This window comes from Protopterus annectens, chromosome 3.part0, assembly GCF_019279795.1.
Source record: "Protopterus annectens isolate FY-2018-M chromosome 3.part0, PAN1.0, whole genome shotgun sequence".
NCBI lineage: Eukaryota > Metazoa > Chordata > Ceratodontiformes > Protopteridae > Protopterus > Protopterus annectens.
Window position 1 is genome coordinate 888,396,094 of NC_056731.1, and position 15,512 is coordinate 888,411,605.

General features: G+C 40.7%; 1 protein-coding gene across 1 annotated transcript in view; it reads right to left on the reverse strand.

The window, feature by feature from the left end:
• The window catches only part of MARCHF11 (membrane associated ring-CH-type finger 11), a 301,478-nt gene that overhangs the window by 13,860 nt on the left and 272,106 nt on the right, over positions 1-15,512 (reverse strand). Inside the window, exon 3 of the mRNA XM_044065719.1 lies at positions 6,596-6,788. Within this exon, the coding sequence (XP_043921654.1) occupies positions 6,596-6,788 (193 nt within the window). The remainder of the gene's footprint in view (positions 1-6,595; positions 6,789-15,512) is intronic.

The window sequence follows — 15,512 nt, forward strand, 5'->3', positions numbered from 1 at the left end:
GTAGGGTGTAAAAATGGAACCTGTAGCCTTGTGACACTATGTTCAAGACCCATTTGTCTTGGGTAACCATTTGCCAATTTGATGAAAAAAGTGCTGGTTTTCCCTCTAAGGGGGCTGCCAAAAGAAAAGTGCTTAGATCTGGCAGAGGAAAGTCACTGGGACTGTTTCCTGTAAGGTTGTGATTTGTCTTCTCTGCTTTTGGAGGTAGGAGCACCCCATTGTTTAGGCCTGTATGAGCCTTGGGGCTGAGATCTGCCTCCTGGATGTCTGTATCTGCCTCTTTGTGGTCTGTCTGACACTGGAAAGGATCAATTTTTAGAAGGCCAGTTCCTGCTAAATTTGGGTGGCTGTACCTGTAAGAAATCCTTAACTGCATGGATTTCGCTTTATCCTCCATTTTCTTCAACACCTCTTCTGCTTTAGTACCAAACAAAGTATCATGCTGTAATGGGCTATCTAATAATTTTGCTTTAACATGATCAGGCAGATTCTGTTCCTTTAACCAAGCATGCCTTCTAATAACAGAATCTGTAACAGTGGCCTTGCAAGAGGCCTCCACTGAATCATAACCACATTGCAAAGTATGCTTTCCCACTTGTTCAGCTGCATGCAATAAATCCTGCATTTCCTTTTTCTCTGAACAATCAGAATTTGTCAACATTTTCTGTTTAAGCAGTGACATTAAGTATTGGTGATATTTAAGCATATGAAACTGACAATGTAAAGCCCTTACAGCCAAGGTAGCAGAAGTGTAAACTTTTTTCCCCCATCTGTCCAGTGCCCTAGAATCCCTTATCAGAGGGGACAGGGTTTTTTGCAGTGGAAGCTTTGACCCCTTTGGGACCCTGAGATACAGTTTCTGGGTCAGCAGCAGGGTTTTTATATAGGAATTTATGAGAATCCGGGACCCTGTAGTATCTGTCTGGCTTAGCAGGTGCAGGGGGTAAAGAGTCAAGGGACAGGCTGGACTCTGAAAATAAATAATCTACAATGTCTAGAACAGGTGGAATAGCAAGGGGTCTGTGCTGAGGAAGTAACAGAAAGTCTCTGAGCCTTTTCTTAGATTCAGAGTAATCTTGGCTCTCCCAGTGGAAATGCTCCCTCATAGTATGCAGGGTTTCCCCAAAATAATAATCCTCAGGAGGTGAGGCTGAAGGAATGGATTCTTCAGCATCAGAGTCCTCATAGGGAGGAATAGAATAATCCTGTTCAGAAGAGGAATCAGAGGAAATAGAAACCTGATCAGAAGAATCATATTTTGTCTCTTGCCTAGGCCTCTTATCAGGAGGGGGATGGGAACCCCTGATCAAAGTAATTAGGTCTTCGGCCATTTTAAGCATCTGTTTTTTAGGCATGGAAGTTTGAGTAGGAGAATGCTGTACTTCTTTCTTTGTCTTTAGACCTGCTTTAGTCTTTGTCTTTGAAGCTGAAGATGGTTTAACATATAACTGTGTAGGTCTGAAGACACCCTCAGAAGCCGATGCCTGCTCAGCGGCTCCGGACCCATCTGAGGGAATGATTTCCGAGTGTCCAATACCTTGAGTATCCAGAGGCCAAGTCGGCTCCACGTGGGAGTCGGAAGCGGCCAGTAGCTCTGAGGTAGCAGGCGCTAGGGGCTGCGAAAGCACCTCACTGAGAACCGGTGACTGGCCTAATGGAGGCCTCGTCGTCGGTTTTGGACCTCGGATGCCTATCCTTTTCCTTGTCCTTGTGTTTTTTGTAAACTCCGGTCGTCGGCTGTTCCGACGGCATTATATAATTAAATCTTCGGCCAAAGTTATGAAATGCAAAATCGAACCGACGCTTAATAGTGCGTTGGTTAAATCTAGCACAAAAGCGACAGCTAGCAATGTTGTGGTCAGGGCCTAGGCAAGGAATACAGTAAGAGTGAAAATCCTTATGAGGTATTTGCTTCCCACAAGAAATACAATTGTTAACTTTTTCTGACATCGGAATGGAGCAAGAAAAAAGTTTCCCCAACGGGGTACTTAGCTTTAATGAAGACTTCGGTTCTGAAATTTGGATATGAAAATCTCAGGAGTCGGCTGACCGGCACTTGCAAACTGCTTTTGCTTCGGGCACTGCGCGGCAAGAAAGACTGAAGAAAATGGCGTCGGCTGCATCTTTTATACCCCTGGCACATTGACGTCAGGGAAGAGGCGACAGCAGCCAATGCCGGACCAGGACTTTGGAATTCAGGCCGACTGCGGGTAGCCTGCCAGCAGGATAACCCAAGAGTAATGACTGCAACAGTGAAACACGATGAACATCAAGGGCTATAGCCATAAATTATGTACACACACATGAATTTGTTCGGCAATACCCATATTTATGGGAACATAATAAGATTAAGTATTTAGGAGTATTGATTAAAAGACTTCTGTATGACAGCTACGGATACGTTGGAATAGATTAGACAAAAGATAACAGAACTGAGAGACTGGAAGCCATTGTTTATGTATATGGATAGTAAAATACAAGCATTAAAATGCTTTAGTCCCTTTAGTTTTATATAATGGTCAGGCATATTTTTATCAACCAGAGCAGAAGTTGTGGACAATAATTAATAAACAGTTAAAATAATTTATCTTGGAGGTGAAGAAGGCAAGAATTAAGTGGTAAGTCAATCCTTGTTCTGTTGGAAGGATCGACTTATACCACTTAATACATAATCATACAGAATATTATATTCATAAAGTCGCAGAAAGCATTCTAAGAACTAAGTCAACATGAGAATGGAGAAAGGAGATTTTGCCAATAAGGATGACAGCAAGTAGGGGTACAGAAAATAGGCAAGAAGGGGGGGGTTGTAATTTACTGGAGCAAACTGGCAAAGGAACCAAGGTATTGGGAGCAAATAACTAGAGAAGGAAAGGTAAAAGAGTGGGATGAGGCCAAGAAGACATTAGTGCTGTGGGCTAAAGACTACCTTCCCTACCAGGGATTCATATCAGAGTGTAGGCATAAAGAAAAGGGTAGCATAGTCGTGTGTTAAACAATTGTTCTGGTAGAGTTTTTAGTTGAACCTAGAACAGAAGCTGTTAAAAAAGGGTTAATTAGAAGAGCATATAAAATACTGCATGATAACTATAAGAATCAATCAGAGGAGTTTAGAAAAGTTTGGGAAGAGAGACTGGAAAGGCAATTTACAAGAAAACAATGGGAGGACATATGTATGGCTCCCAAATATGTAACAGAGTCCAGGTGGTTTAGTATCTTTGCTTGTATGCGACTGCAGAGGTTCATAGTTAAGTTGTGGATGTCCTTGTTACTTTGAGGTGCAAAGTTGGTGGAATAATGTTTTGCTCATCAGTCTCACAATGGCTTTCAATACTATGTACTGTTCATACCAATAAGCTACAGAATATTGATTCAGAGTGGAACATGCTGCTTTGCAGCAATCTTCTACATTATGACCAATCAGATAAGATGATAAACAGGACATGCTTCCAAACACTGGACCCGTCTCAGTTTGGACACATCAAGGGTAGGTCATGCATACTCAATGTGGTGTTTTTTTTTAATAGGTCAGCAAAGCAATGGATGAAGGGAAAATGGTACACACCACATACCTCAACCTGGCCAAACCTTTTAACACAATTCTCCCACTCAAGCATAGTAGAAAAGCTAAGTAAATTGGGAATAAACCCCTTTGTCACTTGATGGATTGTCAAGTGGCTCACAGATTGGATGCAGATAATCAAAGTAGGGGCAGTTACCACCAGAAAGAGACCGGTCACCAGTAGAGTTCCTCAGGGTTCTATGCTGGGACTTCTCACATTTGGCATCTACTTTTCCGAAGTAAAAGCCAATATGAAAGGGCTCTGACTGACTAAGTTTGCAGATGAGAAACCTGGGAGCATTCATTGAATCCCCAAATGACTTAGCCATCCTGCAGGATGGTTTGTCCCAAATAAATAACTGTTGCCAAAATCATGGGCTGAAACTAAATGCTAAAAAATGCATTACTGTATCCTTTGGGAAGTCTTCAAACCCGGGAAACTACCACATTAACAATACGCTCTTAAAAGTTGACACAGTTTTTCAGGAAATGTCACTATACTTGGTATCCTACAGACTAAGAGGTGACCTGTGTCTTGCATGCAGGGCATCCTCTGACCCAGTATTGATGGATTTATTGCACATCAGCAAGTCAAATGGCATCAGAAATACTCAGTCTAGTGATCTAAACTTCTTCTGCAACATCAGCATAGTGATCTAAACTTCTACTGCAGCATCAGCAGAACGGTTTGGAGGGACAGTTGTATCTTGCAAAGAATACTACTGCTTTAGAACAGATTCCCCATTCATATAAAACAAAGTTCATCCCCATCCCTATTCAAGCGTAAGTTGGATCTATAAATGGTAAACAAAAACTGTACTTCAGGACAACCGCCCTGTATTACTAATGGAGAAAGGACAGGCAGCTCCTAAATGCTTTATCCCATGCGTGGATCCCCTTAAATTATCAACACTATGATCACAGTTATTCTCATTAGAGATAATATATAATTATTGACCATGGGATGGTGTAAGGCCAATCTATACCCAAATGGGATAGGTTACTTCAATCACAAAAAGGGAAACTGGCTACACTTAAAATGGCCGTCAAGGGAAGTTAGCCTAGTACTTACATATGAACCTATGAACATACATCAACAGGACATATCCTGTTTACTTTCCTATTATTAGAAGTACAAAGCAAGGGTGCCCATTATCCCTGCTTTTTAGTTTCTTAGTACTGCACCTCTAGGTCATTTTCTTTAGGATTTGCCAGTGATTTTTCATTACACTGACCAGGGCAATGTGCCAAAAGCCTAATGGTGCCAAAACTACAGAGATATTTTCCAGCTATGTTAGATATTATGACATGTTCAAGGAGCTCTCTGAGATTTCCATCAACTTAGAGAAGTCCAGCATCCTCACAGCAAGCTGCCTTCACCCCCACCCCACCCCCATGGACGCCTACATCCCCACACCTCTGTTACTTATGTACACTAGCTCTAAGAATACAGTATCTCAGGAAATGAGGAATACTCTGACATAATGGAATCTCAGAATTACTGTATATTCTTCTTGTCCGCACATGAATTTTTGCTATTCCAATATTTTCAGATAGAATCCCTATATTTTTAGTGGGTCCAGAAAAAAAGAACAGATGGTCTAAACTTCATATGTGAAGAAAAACAGAAGAGAAAAATGCTAACATAATTTAAACTGAATTGACAGGAATAATAAAATTTAATAAGGGGAGGTGAAGACAAAGTCTTTCTGGACTTGCAACTATAGTCTGGAAAAACTCTTAAGTGGCATACCTGGCTAATATTCTGCTTGATAGACTGTGGTTTAATTATGCCTGAGTTTGAATCCTGTCATGTGTGTTTTACGTTAACTCGGACCAGTGGATAGGGAATCAGTCATTTACTTCTGGTCTACCAGCTATGTCTCTAACAGACTGAGGCAACCTGTCAATGGCTGACCACCTACGTCCAATTCTACATGTTGTTGTGTCTTTCGGCTTTTCCCGGTTAGGGGTCGCCACAGCGGAACTCCGGTCCGCTAATGACTGGCAGTTGATTTTTACGTACCGAGTTGCCAGTTCTGACGCACAACCTTCAATGAAGGTACGCCCATTCACGCATGTCTGCACGCAGAAGACGCTCTAGCTGAGAATCGAACCGGACAGCGTCTTACTGTGAGGCGACAAAGCTACCGCAGCACCACCACCGCAGTCCAATTCTACATATACCCCTTAAATTAACCCTAGGGTATCAGACGTTGTCAGATACATTTAGAAAACAAGGTTAGGCTTAGAACGGCCCTCTGGGGTGGTTAGCCAAGTAAATCACTCATGAATGTTATGAACCTATGAAAACCAATGACTTACATTTGAAGAGGACACAGAGGTTAACAGCGAATTAACAGGGGAAAGGAAATGAAAATGACATCAGCTTGTGAAGAAGCTTACATCACCTAACCTGGATCAATAACAGCAACAAACATGCACTGGTCTTCAGTGGAGTCAGTTGCAAGATCTGACATTTACCAAGGTGAGCAAACTTAAAGAAAATGATTAATTACACAGGTAACACTTTCCAAAGAAGGCTGTAGAGAACTAACAGGTAGCCTTAACAGATATGAGGTAGCAACAGATGCACACTCTTTAACAGTAAGTTCATCCCAGCACTAAAAGCGATACACTGTGGAGTACAGAGCAGGGGATGCAACAACGGATTACAAGACTGTTTTAGCAACAAAGTATTGAATTCACACTCAATACGGAGAATACCTTTTCAAATCAATGTTAAAAACCTCATACTGATTGGATTTTTTCTATGCTTAGCATGTAATATCTTGCTCTAGCCAAAATATAATACGTTATAAAACTGTATGACAATACTGATACATACATTGTTTCTAAAACTCATATAAGTTGAAATACACCTTAGTATAACATTATCATAAATTCATGTGTACTGAAACACTATTTAATGTCTAATTCAGTTTTTAGATAAGATTTATAATTTCTTGTAAGCAAACCTGCAGCAGCATACCAAAACATAACAAAAAACATCCTCACCTCTGAAAAACCTACCTAGACAAACTAAGTCCATAAAGCCATACATTCCATAGCAGATCTGAAAAAGGATGTCTTTCCTCTGCCACACTGCATTTGGGCTGAAGGCTGACCACAGGAGCCAAGTTATACTTGCTATTAGGAACAGAGATCCTAACATTACAGCTATGATTTGAACCTTCTCAACCAGTGTTACTGTAATACCTTGCCACTAGAAAAAAAGAAAAAGAATTACAAGATGAAAGATATGTAGTTTACATGGTTTCCACTTTTATTATACTTCTATGCATGTGCTCCCACACACCTGTAAATTAATAAAGAGAAGTGGAGAGGACACAGGAAAAAATATATACTTACTGTATTTTCATCTTCCTGTGTATATGTTGCTTCACTGTTCATTATAAGTGGCAAAGGTTACAGGATTTGACTTTTGAATATGAATTAAACATTTAAACATTCATAGCAGAGGAAATGGAGTCAGATGAATGGATGGCACAATATCTGAGACTAATGGAGCATATAAAACAAGTGCAACAATCCAGTAGCTTAGCTAGGATGGGGTGAATGAAAGTTTTTAGGATAGGGTGAAAGAAAAATTTTGGGATGGGGTGATCTACCTATCCCAATTGCTATTTAATGCATACCAGCTTTTAAAAATTAGTATTGCATTTGTGGTTACATCTGAGTGTTGTAGCTCTTGGTATGTGGTCTAAACTGTAGCAAGCAGTTTGATACAGTTTAAAACTGAAAAGGTCTTTGTCTTTTCTTTTTTTTTTTTAGCTAAAACTTGAGTGCTATACTGCTCAGTGTGGGGCATAAACTGTAGCAACTGCAGTTTGCTATGTAAGAAAAAACTTTTAGTTATGTACTTACCATAACTTTAGATGTTTGGGATCCATCTCGCCTACATTCAGTACTGATGGGCTGGGGACGATCCCCTCCGACTTCGGCTGCCTTATGCTATAAATGAAGCCTCTTATTGGCTGAGCTATTTAGGATGCACCACCACTAATCCCCAGATCTTGTTTGTCGCATTCATGCACACATACACAACTTGTTTATATAACATTGCCAGATGTTTCAAGATGAAACAACAGGAAGGAGGGGTTATTGGGAAAAATGGTGAGATGGATCCCAAACATCTAAAGTTGGTAAGTACATAACTAAACTACATTCAGTACTGATGGGACAGCGTCCCTAGCACCTAAATCCTGGGTGGCTCACTGGAAAACACTCCTGAGCACTGTGGAACCAAATGAAGCTCATCCTCTAGATGCCACATCCAATTTGTAGTGAGAAATGAAAGTGTGCGGGGAGGACCAAGTAGCAGCAGCACAAATGTCACTAATGGTAGCCATAGCTCTTGTAGAATGAGCTTTGACAGAGGTCGTAAGCTCTTTATTAGAAGAGGAATAAGCTTGAGTAATACAGTCCCTGATCCATTTGGCAAAAGTGACCTTTGCCCAATTTATTATCGAAAAGGATACAAACAATTGATCTGTTTTCCTTGTTTGTTTGGTCCTTTCTAAATAAATGCCTGTGGACATCTAATGTGTGGAATATGGATGGATTTGAGAGAGAGACTCTTCTATCTTGAAAAAAAAAAGTGGCAGGTTTTACAGACAAAGCTTGAAGCTCTGAAACCCTTCTGGCAGAAGTAATGAAATTTTAAATCACATGTGAGATCCCATGGAGGAGCAGGATGAGAAAAGCAACTTTCAAGAAGGTCTTAGACAATCTGTTGCTCATTAAAAATAGCAAATCTCTTGCAGACTTGTGGGCGAAGATAAAATGTGTACAACTTCTGACTATAGTCGGAAGAGAGGAGCCAAGCCGTCAATTTTAAGGTGTGTAGGGACTGGTGGAGTAGTCCCACTGATGAACCAATAGGTCTGGGATCTGATCCAGGAACCATGGACCTTCAGTGCATATTCGAAGATAGGGAACCATACCTCACGAGGCCAGTAAGGGATCACTCTGGGAAGGAGAGGAACTGGGGAAAAGCATACATCCATGAGGGGCACATTCAGTTGAAGCGAAGAAGCGCAGGAATTCCCCATTTTGAAAAATCTGATTGAACAACCGTCGTGTGTTCAGAGACCCACCGTGTGGAGAGGGATAGTTCTGCTCAGTCTGTCGGCTATCTTTGCCGATATGAGCTCGCCTAACTAGAAAGCGTGGGACACACTGCCATTTCCCAAACTACTCATAGCCCCTCTGCAAAGGGGTAGGGTTGTGAAACAATTACGCGCCTGAGCGAAGAGGAGGAAGGGCTTGTAGGCTTGTAGGGACAGAAGCATTTCTCAAGATGTTGATGTTGATTGATATGGGGTAGGGTCTTCGAATGTTTTTGCTGGACTGACCCTGCCAGGAAATGCCCCCCCACCCCATCAAGTGGCCACAGGAGGAGGTGGAAAAAAGGTGATCCTGATCCAGATTGGGAGGCACCCCCAGCCGAAGGTCCCCGGTTGCAGGTTCCGTGAAGAATTCCCATGTGCAACCACTGGGGACTAGAGAAGAACCGTGGCGGGGACCATTCTGGCTGGGGCTTTGGATCTGGGAAGTAGATGCTTGGAGGTGGCAGTGACTTCTCAGGGTGAGCAGTCACCGACCACCAAACATTTGTGAAACACCCTGGGGCTGATGTCTCCTATGTACCTGGTAATAGCGTCCCTTGATCTATGAGACACATCAAACACCTTTCTCCAAGCAGAGAATGGATGGATTGGTGATCATTCATCAACTTGGACTTTTTGACTGAGCGGGTTTAGAATGCTGAGAGAGAAAAAAATGCCTCAAAGTCCCGGTCTTTGGGCACCAAAGAATCTTGAGTATCTGGTCTCTGCGGGGGATGGGATGGATGACTGCAGCAGCAGCTTAACTGAAGGCTGCTGCAATTCTTCCGTTGACTGGTGGCGGGGTCGGGATTTTTGGACTGGGATGGGTATGCCAGTACAAGGAACAGGATTTTTTTTTTATTTGCTCTTCTCTTAAAGAGCTGGGAGTAGGGGTGAGGGGAGTGCTTGGTGTGGGCACTGTCCACAGGACGCCAGCCAACTGTACTAGTTCATGTTACTGGCACACAGAGCTGGTTGAGCCAGCTATGCTTCTGCAACAATTAGTAACTAATATTTTAACCCCTTCGACTGTTCTTACTTAAACACTGAAGAGTCTTCTGGAAAATATAAGCAGATAAGGTAGGAAGGAATAGATAAGTAAATCAAAGTGTTACAGGTAACGTGTTTTAAAAAGGAAATAAGCTACAAGAAAGACTCAAAATTGGTCGTGTCAGAAACTCACTATAGCAGTAGATAATCATTATGCTTTGCTTGGTCTCAGTTCCACAGAACCATTATGTCACTTTGTCTGGTACCCAAATCACCTCAGATTTTTAGCACCGGTCATCATTTATGTTAACACTGCTTGCATTTACATCACAGGACCAGAAAGAGGTGCTGTTGTATAACTGCAAGCATCGGTGAGATACAGTTTCCATTTTCAGAGTGCAGCAACAGGGAGATAGTGCCAGTATTATGTATGATGACATTTAAAGTGTTACTGGTAAACTAATATAACCATAAATTAAATATCAGTCTATCTGTGCCCTTGTACTAGCTTTTAGTGCAGTTGCCACTAAAATGCCTCACTTTGGGACACAAGGATGATGAAATAATCACACAAGTGTAAAATCCTTAAGGTGTTAAGTTTATAACAGTTAATACTCTACAACCAACAGAAAAATAAGCTATGTACTCACCATAACATTCCATCTGTGTTGTCCATTTTCATTCTTCATCTGATGGTTTGGATCCTATCCCTTGGATCCAACCCAACCGTTGCTAAAGTTTGTGGCAATCAAAAACTCTCTAGCTTCTCCCTTACCCATAATGTAACAACCCCAAGTATCTCAGATCTTCTTTGTGGATTTTCCTAGAAAGGAAATATTTGCAGTCCGACAGGAAGAAGACTACATCTGGAGCTCAATATAAAGGACAGTGATGTCCTCTAACCACTCATTCTTCTATGAATTTTCAAACGATGGGGGTTGGTGGGTGGGGATATGAAGTAGAATGAAAATGGACAACACAGATGGAAGATTATTGTGAGTACTGTGACAATAGGAGGTACTGCCAGCCATGCCAGGAGAAGTGGGGCAGTGGATGTATAACATGTCAGCACAGCTAGCTGGACTTTTGTAAATAATTATATGTAATTTCTATATCAAACTGATTTGTACAGATGCCTGTGCTGAAAATGTATTTGTGACATTTGCTTGTGTTAAAATATATCAACAGTGTCTAACAGGGTCTGCTGGAAGAAACATAAATGTACATGTATTATTGCAACTGAATTAAATGCATATGTTTTAACAGAGGACTGAAAGAGATGAGGTTAAACTCAAACTTTAAAATATATCTGAAATTAAATTACTTTATGGGTTAAGCCATAACGATGTTATCCCGCAGTTCTGAATGAAGCTAGAGACACAATGTATGTGCTAGAGAATAGCTTGTAGCTCCTGTAGGAAGAGTGGAATGGTTTTATGGTTTTATGACTTCCAGCAGCTGCAGCACATCTGAGCAATACTTATGTGTGTATTATTGACATGTAGGTGCTAAAATCCTGGCAGCTTCTAGTGTTGGCAATACCATGGGAAATAGAGTCAGATGACCAGTTGTGTGTGATGTCATTCTGTAAGCCAGAAATAATACTTAGATATTAGTAGGAGATTGCTCTCAGCATTCTGCATTATGTCTTTGATCTGAGAACAAGGACCACTCACCCACATAATCTTGCCCTTCTCTAATCAGTAAGTAGAAGCAGCAATTCTTTAGATCAGTTAGGAAAATATTGTAAGAATAGCTAAGTATTGTTTTTCTGTAATTGCATGAATCTCTCCAGCTGTGTTATTTTCAATACTTTCTGTGCTGAAACTCTGGAGTTTACTGTAAATAGATATTTGGTATTTTCATGTTCTTTTATTATTTATTATTAAATATATTTAAACTTTGCATTGTGGCTGGCCCTTTTTAGAAAATATTTTAAGTTTTGAGAGTACTTGGATATATTTATTTGTTGATAACTGTGGCCACTCCTGAAAGCCTTGCTGTTTGGTCAGCATTACTATTTGTATTACTATTTTATTTTACATTTGTTGACTGGCTAGTCTAACTGGATATATGTCCATTTTCAGTAGAGACCCAGGGAGAAAAGCTCCACATAAAAAACAAGAACAAACAACATATTACAACTTTGGTTATAGTTCACTTGTCAGACACAACAGGTGTTACATGGTAACTTAGCACTCATGATAGAAAAACAGAAAAAAAAAGTAGAACCCCCCCCCCTTTTTTTTAATGTGTAGTTGACCAACAAATAGTAGAAGAAAAGAATATTCAGAAGGATGTAGGAGATTCACAAGAGAAAGTTATAAATAAGGCACAGGAAAATAGAATAGATATATACAAGACTGGAGAATTAGTTAAGGGCAGTGACTTAGCTATAAGGCAGTAAAATAACAATACAGTCTTTCAAGGCTATAAAAAGTCTAACTAAGAAGGTAGTGGTCTTAAAGTGGCTATAGAGTGAGTATTAAATTGGTGCTATAATCTAAGATGACAGGAAGAGAGATCTTAGTCAGGGTTAGTAAAAGAACATAGCCAGTGGTTTGTAAGGTATAATTTGAGTTTTGTTTTGAATAGTGCAGTTGAAGAAAGAGATGCGAGTTCAACAGGTAGAAGGTTCCATCTTTTTTTCCACAGTGTTAGAGAAAAGGGAATCTCCTGCTTTATTTTTGGGCTTTTGTCTAGATACCAGTAGTTTATTTGCTGAGCGTAGGTTTGTGAGATTTTTATATGGGCTGATTAGACCCGTGAGAAGTGGTGTATTAAATGGATGATGAACGGTTTTATAGGCAATTATCAGTTGGTGGAATATAATTTGATTAGGCAGTTCCAGCCATCCCAGTTGCTTCAGATTTTGGCAGTGATGGGTTCTGAAAGGGGAGCTGGTAGCAAATCTGGCAATGTTATTGTAGGCGATTGCCAGTTTGTTGAGGTTGCTTTTAGATAGATTTGTGTATATAGGAGAGGCATAGAAGAAGGCTGAGATAAGGTGGGTATGGGCAATAGTATTTCTAGCTATGGGAGTAAGGAAGGATTTAATTCTATAGAGGGAGCCCAGTTTTTGGTTAACTGATTTTACTGTAGTATTGATATGAGTATCATAGTTCAGGTTGTGGTCAATAGTTGCTCCTAAGAGTTTGGTGGTAGTGTCTTGAGATATGATTGTGCCATTATTAGATTTAATAATGAGGTCGATTGGGGTGGACGTTTGCGTAGGAGTAAAATCAATAGTTTAGTCTTTTTGGGGTTAAGGAGAAGACAACGCTGTAAAAAATATTTTTCTACTAGTTGAAAGACATTTTGGGTGAGGGTCTGCAGTTCGGATGGATCTGTAGTTGAGCATATTAATGTGGAGTCATCTGCGTATTGTATGCATGCAGCTTGGGGGATACTTATAGTTAGATCATTTATAAAGATGGAGAATAGAATAGGGCCTAGAATAGAACCTTGGGTTACATCACGGGAGACAGGAAGATGGGTGGATAGACTGTTGTCCCAAAGCACTGCTTGTTGCCTGTTATCTAAGTAGGACATGAACCATTGAAGTGCTTGGGTATCAAGTGAGAGGGACTTAAGAATATTCAACAATAGGTCATGGTTAACCATGTCAAATGCTTCTGAGAGATCAATAAAGGTTGCAGAGGAGAGGGTGTTATTGTTACGGTTTTTGTTAATGTGGTCAGAAAATGATAGGAGGGCAGTAGTGGTGCTATGGAAGGGTCTAAAGCCATGCTGAGAGCAAGCTAATAGTATATTTTGTAGAAGGTGGTCTAACAGTTGACGGTGAATGCATTTTTCCATTATTTTAGCTAAGGGAGCGAGTAGGCCAATTGGACGAAAGTTAGAAAGTTCTGTTGAGTTGCCACCTTTGTGTAGGGGGATTATATGGGAGACTTTCCATATGGATGGGATGGTACCTTCTGTTATGGTTCTATTTATTAGGATAGAAATAGGATAAGCTACAACTTTAGCTGCTATTTGCAGATATTTAGCAGGTAAGAGGTCAGTAGAGGGGGTAGAAGGTTTGAGTTTTTGAAGAAGGGTGCAGATGAAGGATGTAGGGACAGGTTGTAGTTGGAAAGTAGGTGGAGAGTTAGTTAAGGAGGTGGGTAGATTAGAGGATACAGGAGGAAGAGAGTTAGCAAGTGACTGGATGGCTTCAGTAAAGAAGATATTAAATGTATCAGCAATTTGTTTGGGAGTCTCTTGGGAAATACCTGATTGGGTTGGTGTCTTAGAGTTGCCTGGATGTAGGAGTCTATTGATACCTGACCAAAATTTTTGTGGTCTGTGTTGATTGGTCTGTTGAAGTTGAAAGTAGAAGTATCTTTTATCTAATAATATTGATGCTTTAGTAGAATTTCGAAGTTGTTTAAATTTTAAATGATCAGATGGGTCTTTAGAAGTTCGCCATTTAGCCAACATTTTGTTTCTTAATATAATTTGTTGCTTAGTTTCCTTTGTGAGCCATGGAGCTGTTTTTGTTCTGTTTCTAAGAGTGCAAGAGGGGGCATGGTAGTTCAAGATTTCTAGGAACTTAGAATTGAAGTATGCCACTGCTTCCTCTAGCTGGAAGTGTTTTAGGGGTGACCAGTTGCACACATTAAGTTCATATCGGAAGTGTTCAGGGTTGAAATGTTTATTGGAGCAAGTTGTTCTGAAAGTTGAGGGATAAGGAATATTACTCTTTTGTCTAATTATATAAGTTAGTGAGTGATCACTAACATCTTCTGGGAGAATGCCTGACAAATAAGTTGGGGAGTGTGTATTTATTAGAATCCACAGGTAGGTTTTATGGATTCTAGTGGGTGAAGTGATAGTTTGGGAGAAGCCATGTAGGTTTATGTGGTTAGTTGGGTTATCAGTATTACATAGGTTCATAGGTTCATAGGTAGGTACTAGGCTATTGGCCCTAGGGCCTATACAAGCCTAGCCAAAAATGTACCCTGGATTTCGCCACCCAAGAAAATTATTTTCCTGTGCCCCTGTCAAGCAGAACCACAGAAGTGATCCCCGGTGTGAATTTCCTATTACCCATCCAATCATCAAGATTTTTCTTGAAGATTGCTAATGAGGAACTCTGTTTGACATAGATAGGTAGTCTGTTCCAGAGTATGGGAAGTCTCTGGGAGAGGAATCTATCCCCCCAGCATGTTCTATTTATTGTGGTGACAAGGTTTAGGTCCCTAGAGCGTGTACCTCGGAGGGATTGGTATTTCTTTAAGTGGAGCATGTCCAACAGCTCTGGGTTTGACACAGCTTTGTATGTTAAGCAGAGATCTCCTCTGAGTAGGCGATATGCGACAGAGTAAAGCTTGAGTTTTTTTAGATGGTCTGCATAAGGCATCTGTTTGAGGCCAGTAATCCTCTTTGTGAGGTATTTTTGCGGCCTTTCCAGTTGTTGTAGATGTCTTGTGAGGTACATACCAAAAGGGGCATTGTACTCTATAATGAGTGATGAGTAGAGGGGAACAATGACCTCTTTTTTTCTGGATGAGAAACCTTTTGTGATGAGGTGTGCCGTAGGATTTCCTGACCGCTTTGGCGATGTGATTATCAAAGGAGAGACTACTGTCCACCTGTGTCCCAAGGTCTCTTATCACACTTTCGGTGTTAAGTAGACTACCGCCTATGTGGTAGTTCATGGGTACAGAAGTTTTACCAAAGGGGATGACAATGCACTTTTTGGCATTGAGCTTGAGACTATGTATTTGACACCAGGCTTCTGTCTCAGTGAGGCCCTTTTGTAGGATGTCCACATCATTAGGAGTTTCAATTATGGCTCCTAGTTTGCAGTCATCTGCCAATTT